The sequence below is a fragment of the Acomys russatus genome, chromosome 16 (genome assembly GCF_903995435.1).
Source record: "Acomys russatus chromosome 16, mAcoRus1.1, whole genome shotgun sequence".
Classification (NCBI taxonomy): Eukaryota; Metazoa; Chordata; class Mammalia; order Rodentia; family Muridae; genus Acomys; species Acomys russatus.
This window is the reverse complement of record NC_067152.1, coordinates 1715900-1725097: the sequence shown is the minus strand read 5'-3', so window position 1 is coordinate 1725097 and position 9198 is coordinate 1715900. Positions and strand designations below refer to the sequence as shown.

At 47.6% G+C, this 9198-nt stretch overlaps 1 protein-coding gene across 1 annotated transcript in view; it reads right to left on the bottom strand.

Moving 5' to 3' along the window:
- Window positions 1-8360: 8360 nt before the first annotated feature.
- Mettl16 (methyltransferase 16, N6-methyladenosine) overlaps window positions 8361-9198 on the bottom strand; it is a 44106-nt gene continuing 43268 nt past the window's right edge. The window contains exon 10 of the mRNA XM_051157938.1: window positions 8361-9068. Coding sequence (XP_051013895.1) covers window positions 8469-9068 — 600 coding nt within the window. The 3' untranslated portion in view covers window positions 8361-8468. The remainder of the gene's footprint in view (window positions 9069-9198) is intronic.

Below are 9198 nucleotides of genomic sequence, written 5' to 3'. Positions count from 1 at the left end.
GCATATGCACGCCAAGACAACAAAGTATAGAATAATTTCATTTGAATAATGGAATCGTAGGTTATTCATCACCCTTTAATATTTTATATGAAAACGTATTACAATTATAAAATGAAGTCACTGAAAGACTAGAAATGTGGTAGCATGGCAGGGCTCTGGGCAGGACGGGAAGTGTCCTTGGAGGGGAAGCTTGCCTTTGAGCTGCTCAGGAAGGCCACCCTTTTCTCTGAGATGTCATGGCATTTAATCCCCCCTGAACTGCATCTGTGCACTGCTTTGCACTCTTTCTTCTGAAAACATCCCCAATACATTGTTTTTTGTCTTTTTTTTTCATCTTGTTGCACCCCAACCCCATCTAAATCCGCTCTTTCTGAATCATTACTTTGACACTCCTCAGCTGGGCCGCGCTCCTAGGGCTGGTGAGATCCGGGCGGACTCAGGGGACTTCTGGAACTGACTGGGTTAGTGAAAGTACCTTCATGCTGGCCAGGAAAGGAGCAGAAAGATCTCACCAGCACAGGGAGGGTGACGGGCAGACACAGGAGGGAGGGTGACAGTCAGACACAGGAGGGGAAGTGACAGAACCACGCGACTGCCCCGCGATGCTCCGTGTGCTGTGATGCAAGCTCAGGACACGCAGATTAGGGCACAGTGGATGTGTGGGTTAACTCTCAGACGTGGGTGGCTGTAGCCTGAATAGAGAGAATTGTACAAGCAGGAGTTATGAATATGATCCTTGAGGTTTCCCCCTGAAGGAGTAGGAAGGGCCCTAGAAAAAGGGCAGGCAGTAACCAAACTTCAGAGGCCAAGTGAGCAAGAGTTAGGAAAGGTGGGGGCAGAAATAAGTGTTAGTTTGTGGAGGTCACAGATTGATGTTTTACTACACTTTGTCTTTCAAATACAACAGTGAATTATCAGGACTCATAATCAACGATGAATTTAATAAGTCTAGATTTCTGGCTTCCCATAAAGCATTCACCAGCATGGTACCCATCATCTGCAGGGGAAAAGCCACTCCGTGCTAGTGAGGGCTGGAGTGCACCCCTTTCTTGTTTGACTCCTGTGTCTCAGAGAGGAAGAACAAGTTCCTTGTAAATGAAGACCCACCCTCACCAAATCCTCACAGGGATCTGTCCAGAGCCCAGTGACACAGCCGCCCTTAGCCTACAAGGCAGAAATCCTGGTACACTTGTGTCAGGCAGCGCACAGATCCTCTATCAGACCAGACCAACTCCCCCGATGACAATAAGAAACACCAGCCTCACCAGTCCCCAGAGGGTCGGTCACGCTCTCCAAATAGGATGCTCTTTTTTAACAGTTAGCAGAACAAGCTGCCATCTCCTCCGGGGGTCCACTAGCTACAGCATCTAGCCAAGTCCTCCAGCTGGGAATCCCTGGCTTTCCTTCTTGACTCCAAGGCCATACTGTCTCTTGAGGGCCTAGCAGATGGCAGGCAGCCTCTGCGGTTCCCAACCCTACAGTTTATCTCACCTACTGGGAAGAGAACTCGATGATCCTCTGACAATTCTACCTTCTCTAGCAAGCTTGCAAAGCACATGGGTTTTGTGTAGCTCCGTAAGTGACATATTTGGAAATATAGTATTTAAAACAGAATAAAACCTCCCTTCTATTATTATACAATTATGTATTGTCAAAGAGTCATTACCTAATTATCAGTTATTTCACATTGATTCTGGTCCAACACTTATTCTGTGGTTTCACTAACTACTTAATTATCTGCATTACTGCCAAATACAAGATTCTGTGAAGATTTGGTGGCATAAATTACGAAGTAACTGTAGGTAATTTCACTTACTAGATCTCACTCATTGATCAGAGGGAAGAAAACGATACCACCTTAAGTGCTCAACAATGAGGGATAAACATGGTTGCTCTGGCGTCCCTGTCATGGAACTGAAATCTCCTCCTGCAGAGGTGGAGCAAATGGGCCTGCAAGTTTTCATTTTGTTTTTTACCTTAAGTGAATCATTTGTTCTAACATTTCTAAACTTGGCACCAGAGCCCAGCCTTAGCTTCTTGGACCTGAGTTCAGAGCCCGCTTCTCTGCGTTTGCTCAGCAAATAACATTAGGATAAGCTGCCTTGGCTCTTGAAGCTTCCATTGCCTTCGGCTGCCATACAGGGATACCACATCACCTAGCAGTTACCAAATGAGACGATCTGGGCTACCGAAGGTCATTTCCTAATCGTTCCATAAGCCAGAAGTTGGCTTTGCTCTGGTCCACAGGCAGCACTCTACATCTGCCTACCTGCCCTTAGCGATGGAATGAAGGCTTAGCTTTCCTAGTGGAGTGCAGACCAAAGCTCTGAAATGCTCTACACAGCAGGGAGAGAAGACAAACTGCAAGTGCCACTGTTTCTGAACTACCCTAGATGGAGAGACCTTCTCTGACTGGCACAGTAGAGCAGGCAGCCCTTAGTCCTCCCAAGGAGGCCAGAGCTCAGTCAGCCTGGTGGCCTATATAAGGAGTGGAACAGCACTGCAAACCCAGGGCTGCTAAGCTGCCAAGCTCTACTCTTTCCCACTGTTCACAGGCCTGGGGTGAACAGTACCTGATCACTGCTTGCAAGCCACTTCTGCTAAGTATGGCTGAACTACTTCTGCCCTCCACCGCCTCTTGCTCACTCTCCCTGCTGCTAAGGAACACCCATGACCCTCTACCTCCTAAAGAGAACCTAGAGGCCCTAAGGTTTCTGCTAACTGAGACAGGCAGACAGGCTACATCTCAAAGAGGTACTAGGTCTTCACTCAGTCACAACACAGCTTCCCAGAGTGAAAGCACAGACTCAAAAAGGCAGCATTAGCTGTTCCAACCAGCAATTAAAGAAGTGAACCGCTGTTTTAGTCATTTGAGTGAGTCACAGCAGATCTTTCCAGAACAATACAATCTCAGCATGTGTAAGCTCTACTCCTATGGGTCCCCTGAGCCAGGCATTTTAACACTGCAGTGGAACCCACACAGGCGCATGCAATGATTAGCACCTTTCAAAACCATTAATGCCCACCTTCAAGAGGCCAACTGTTCTACTAATGACCACGACAACACTTACTGAGGTGACAACAAGTTCCCTAAAAACAAGAAAGCCATGTTCCCTTCTCCCCTTCCCCAGGGCACCCCTGAGACTTCTCTGTATCCAAAGAGCAGTAACTTATTTTGCAAATGGGGCGGAAGGGTCACCACTGACCCTAACCTTGGGCGTACAGCCACACCAGTCTGGTCACATGCATGTTACTAACCTACACAGAAACATCCTTCTTACATAAGGCCCAACTAGTTTACATAAAGACACAACAGAGAACTCTCACAGCATAACTCATCACACACATAGTCTGCCAACAAGATCAAATTCAAAGCAAGATGAAAACCCATTTCTCTAGGAGATCTCTATCTTACTAGTCCTGGAACATAAAAGCCTTTGGCAAGTTACTAACACTCTTCTCTGGGATTCCCCCACCCACCCACCCAAGACAGGGTTCCTCTATGTAACCTTGGCTGTCCTGGACTCATTTTGTAGACCAGGCTGGCCTCACAGTGGTCCTCCTGCCTCTGCCTTCCGAGGGCTGGGATTAAAGGCGTGGGCCACCACACCCAGCTTCTGGGATCCTTATCAACTCCACACCAATTAAAATAAGTGGGTCCAAAGGACAGGCCCAATGTGAGTATATCCCAGAGGACAGGTGCGAAGAAAAGAAAAGCTGGTCCGTTGAGACTATAAAAAACACAAAACATCTGAAAGGAATTATGCCAAATAAAGGCTACATAGGTAGTGACCTTTTTTCTTCCTTATACTTTCATTTTAATTTTTTGTGTGTGAAAATACAGTTGTTTACACAAATACTTCTCTAGAGACAAGTGGATTTCAAGAAAATTCTATAGATACATTCTATCCTTCCCCACAGTGAAGCTCAAGAGCATGACTGCAGGTCTCAAGGTGCCCCCGTGTGGCTCTGTAAGAAAGTGCTGCAAGCTAAGGAAGACCAAGGGGCTTCCACAACCTCTCACCCTGACACCCAGTACAGCTCCGCCTGGCTCTGAACTAAAAATGTATGCAAGGGCAACTTTGAACTGAGCCTTGATCTCCAGCTCCTGCTCCTCCCACCTCCCAGGTGCTGAGATTACAGGGAGGCCATCATACCCAGCATGATTCCCTTCTCTTGTGTGTCTAGGGGGCAGGAATTCAGCTCAAATGCTATAGGGCTTGCTTGGCACCAACAGAGCCCTGGGTTCAATCAAGCCCCAGCACCACATAAAACCAGGTATGGAGGCAACAGTCTGCAAACCCAGAACCCAGGGAGGTGGAGGCAGGACAACCAGGAGCTAAGTAGCAGCCAGAGCCTCACTGAGACCCTGCTGCAAAATCCAAACAAACTGACGTAAAACAACATGGCCTTGGATTGCTTTTGCATAGGATTTTTACGTCTCTCCACATGTGGGTATTTAATTATTCCTGTCAGACTAAAAGCTTCTGTAGCTTTGATTTCCATTGGGAAAAGAAAAGTTTTGTTTTCTAAACAAACTAGTGGACCTGAACCCTTAAGGTTAACTGAAACTTCTCAAGAGCTCTAGTGTGGGAACAGCTAAACACAGATGGGGTGGAGGAACCAAACAGACAAAACCAAAGCAGATTCTAAACAAAGGCACCTCAGTTCACACTGGAAAACAAGTTCAGCTTCAGTTCCCATTTTAGCTATCACGAGATCAGAAGTCAATTCCAGGGAGCAGAACAGACTTTAAGATAATACCACAAAGATTTAATTTCATATCAGTCTACCAACACCAACACAAACTTGACCTCCAGACACTTAAGTTGAGCGTCACTCTATACTGTGACACTTTAGCAAGAGCTTTTCTTCAGTTATAAAGCACATATGTAACCAGAACATCAGAGGCCCCTTTAAAATGTTTTCAATGTGGCCAGATGGTGGTAGTGCACACCTTCAATTCCAGCACCTGGATCTCTGTGAGCTGGAGGCCAGCCCAGTCTACAGAGTGAGTTTTAGGACAGCCAGGGCTACACAGAGAAGTCCTGTCTCAAGACAGGAGCGGTGGCGCATGCCTTTAAGCCCAGCACTTAGAAGGCAGAGGTAGGCAGATCTCTATGAGTTTCAGGCCAGCCTGGTCTACAGAGTGAATCCAGGACAGCCAAGGCTAGTACACAGAGAAACCCTGTCTCAAAAAGCTGGGCATGGTGGCACACACCTCTAATCCCAGCACTCAAGGAGGCAGGGGCAGGTGGATCACTGTGAGTTCAAGGCCAGCCTGGACTACAAAGGGAGTCTAGGACAGCTAAGGCTACACAGAAACCATGTCTCAAAAACAAAACAAAACAAAAAACAAAAGCTTTCATTGTCCTCTCACTAGACAATGTAAGAAAAATATGGTGTTCAAGTACAAAAGTAGTCATGCTGTCCTCTTTTCAAAAGCATAAGCGCCACATTTTCTTTCATTCTAGGAATCACCTGAACATCTATCTATACAACCTTCTCCATACCGAGTCTCAATCCTAGGACAGAAATACATACCGACATAGATCCAACATTTTTATCTCCTCCAGTAACACGGGATATTCTCTAAGAACTTCTAGGAACTAGACATACGCAGAATCAACACTGTGCCTGAAGAACATTTTGAATGGGCAGTGTTAAAAAAAAAAGTCACATTTCCAAGATAAATACAATCCAAATTAACCATATACACACTGATATCAACACAGAAAGACTAGGAGAAATCACTAGTAACAGCTGTTAAAGACCCTGGGTAACTGATGTGCTCATTTTGCAGTGGTAAGGATTGAACTCAGGGCTTTGTGCACGCTAAGCATCTGTTTGTACCACAAAGCCACATCTCTAGGCATTTCTGTTTCAAAATCATTGAAGAGCTGCTAATTTATGATGGAGCAAACATTTATTATCTATCGAAAATCATCCAGGTCTTCTGGCACTTATCTGCCACTGAACTTGGAGGTCCTAAGAGTCGGGAGGCTCAGTTTGCAGAGCCTAGCGCACAGAAAGTGGGGGCTCAACAGACCATTGGCACCACAGAAACCTTGCAATCCCACAGTTCACCATGCAGACACCGGAGGGTGTTGAGGACACATGAGCAACAACAGGGGCTGGGGAGATGGCTCAATGCTAAGAGGATTAACTGTTCTTGCACAAAACCCAGGTTTGGTTGGCAGCACCTGCCATGAGGCAGCTCACCACACCCTGTAACTTCAGCCGCAGGGATCTGATGCCTCTAAGGGCACCTGCACTCACAATCGCACACCCCCACACACAGCCGTAACCACCAGATGTAGGTAACACACGGGTGTGGATTGTCTGGGCGTGGTCTGTGACCCGGCTGTCAGTTCTTCACGCTGTCAAACAAATGGACTAGAACGGTGCTTCTCTCCCTAGCTGTTTCTGATCGCTGTGTCATGGACCAGATCTCCAGAGGGAAGGAATGGGAGGAAGAAACCACACTCCTAGGAGCCTCTGGAAGACCAGGGCTACAATAAAAAGAACAAAAAAAAGGAACTCCTCCAGCTGGGGGTGGGGTGGGGTGGCGCACGCCTTTGATATCAGCACTCGGGAGCAAAAGCAGGTGGATTATTGTGAGTTTGAGGCCAGCCTGGGCTACAAAGTGAATCCAGGACAGCCAAGGCTACACAGAGAAACCAAACAAACAAAAACAAGAAACTCCTCCAGAAGTATCTGCAGAACATTGGAGTTCCCATCAGAAATATGTTTCAGATATGGTTACCCCAGCCTCAGCATTGTCCAGTGTTAGCAGATAAGCAGAGAACAAGGGAAGCCACCAAAAGAAGTAAAGATTTGGTCAAGGAATCAGTTGTCAACAAAGAAGACAACCTTCCACAGCATACCAATACCTGCTTTCCCTTGTGTTGAGGAGAGAGCCCAGGGCCTCCACATATCTAGGTGAATGTTCTACCAGTGACACACCTGCAGACCCTACTTAGCACACATAGGACCTTACCTAGTTTCTCATTTGTCACATGAACTATTTACCCAACTCAAATACAAGAAAGTATTTCCCCAATTCCAGGATTCAAACAGGATCAATAGCTTTCAATTCTGAAGTTTTATATTATAAATCAAAACATATTCCATTTTACTGTTTCAAAAAAAGCAGTACAGCTGCTACAGAACAACACTGTCAGTGGGTGGCAGGAGGGTGATAGGGACATTTTGTTGTGCCTCAGCTACATCTCAGAGTTTTGCTTCTTCAATTCTGTTCCTGAAAACAGGTAGCATTGGAATAGCAGCTTAGATGAATGTGCAGCTTCCCGTGTGTCCCCAGACAGGCCCTCTCCTTGGCCTAAGCTGTCTCCCTGACACTCTGGCCACCTATCAGGAGGCCGGCTCCTTTCTGGGGACTGGCTCTATCAACCCTAGGTACCTGAGAAAGCAGGTGTCTTGCAGGCCTCGGCTCTGCTGTATCGTCTCCACTGGGGAGCACCGCTGCCCTCTTCACCAAGCGAGCCTTAGTGAAGACATGCTCGAGGTAGCACTGACCCACCAGATGCCCGCAGCCACGCAGGATGACACGAGCTGCTGGAGCAGGACGAAGCCTCCTCAGTGAGTGTACCTGCTGCTGCCCTGGGCACTCCTCCTCCTGAGTGTGTACACCTGCTGCTGCCCCGGGCACTCCTCCTCCTGAGTGAGTGTACCTGCTGCCGCCCTGGGCACTCCTCCTCCTGAGTGTGTACACCTGCTGCTGCCCTGGGCACTCCTCCTCCTGAGTGAGTGTACCTGCTGCTGCACTGGGCACTCCTCCTCCTGAGTTTGAGTGTACCTGCTGCTGCCCTGGGCACTCCTCCTCCTGAGTGAGTGTACCTGCTGCTGCACTGGGCACTCCTCCTCCTGAGTGAGTGCACCTGCTGCTGCCCTGGGCACTCCTCCTCCTGAGTGCGTACACCTGCTGCTGCACTGGGCACTCCTCCTCCTGAGTGAGTGTACCTGCTGCTGCACTGGGCACTCCTCCTGAATCGTGTTCTGTGCGTACAACGCCAGAGAACTTTAAGAGGGGAAGGGTTAAGAATGGATTCATTTCTGCTTTCCTTTTTTTTTTTTTTTTCTTTTTATTTAGACAAGTGTCTTTCTCTGTAGCATAGGCTGACCTTAAAATCACAACAATCTTCCTGCCTCAGCCTCCAAGTACTGGGATTACAAGAGTTAAAAGACCACATCCACTAAAAGTCTGCTTTGTAAGAAAAGACTCCACATGGTGTCGCTGATGGACCTGTGGTGGAATTCCTCTGGCCTCACAGCAGGCTCCACCTCCAAAGCAAGCTATTTTATAGGGTGTGTGTGTGTGTGTGCACGCGTGCGTGTTAGATGTAAGGGACGCACCCAGTGCCTTCTGCATACTAAGCACACACGGCCATTGCACCACATCCCTAGCCCCATCCAGACACTTTTCTAACTATAGAAGAAATTAAGAATTAACTACCAACAAGCCTCAGAATTTGGTTACGTATGTAGGTACAGAGCTGATTCATCAAATCCCTGTTCTGGCCTTCAACCCAATGCATTTCAACTAAGGCATCGTCTACTTCCTTCTTAATGTTGATTAAACACTTGAACAGGTAACGTCCAGCCGCTCTGTCCAGGTGCTCCCCCTTCTCGGAAGCCTCTCCGTCTGGAGCTCCATTGTGGGCGCCTTTACAACCTTCCATGACCTCCAGCCCTCCCCTTTCCTCACTCCCCTCGTCCTCCATGGCTTCTGCAGTTTCCTCCTGGCACAGTGACTCTTGGCTGAGGCCATGGCCACCAAGAGTGGCAGACTGGCCTTCCGGCTCAGCAAGCCCACACAAGGCACTCTCCTGGGAGCATGGGGCCATGTCCTGGCTACCACTCAACTCTTTGGGAGTGGACTTTCTCTCCTCCAAGGCCAAGAAAACATCCTCAGGAGCTCGAGGCACCTCCCTGAGTTGTCTCACTCGCTCTCTCTTCTTGCGCCTTAAATGAATCCAAGAGTTTTCTATGGCTGTCAGGAAAAGGCTAACTTCTTCTTTTCCACAGGGAATTCGTTTATGTTGGACCTATGTGGAAGGAAAAAAAAAAAACAAAAAACCAGAATTTTATAGGAAATCACCTGTCACTACTTAACAAATTCCTTCAGTAAAATATAAACCAAGCATAACGGTCACGGATAAGCACATCATCAATACG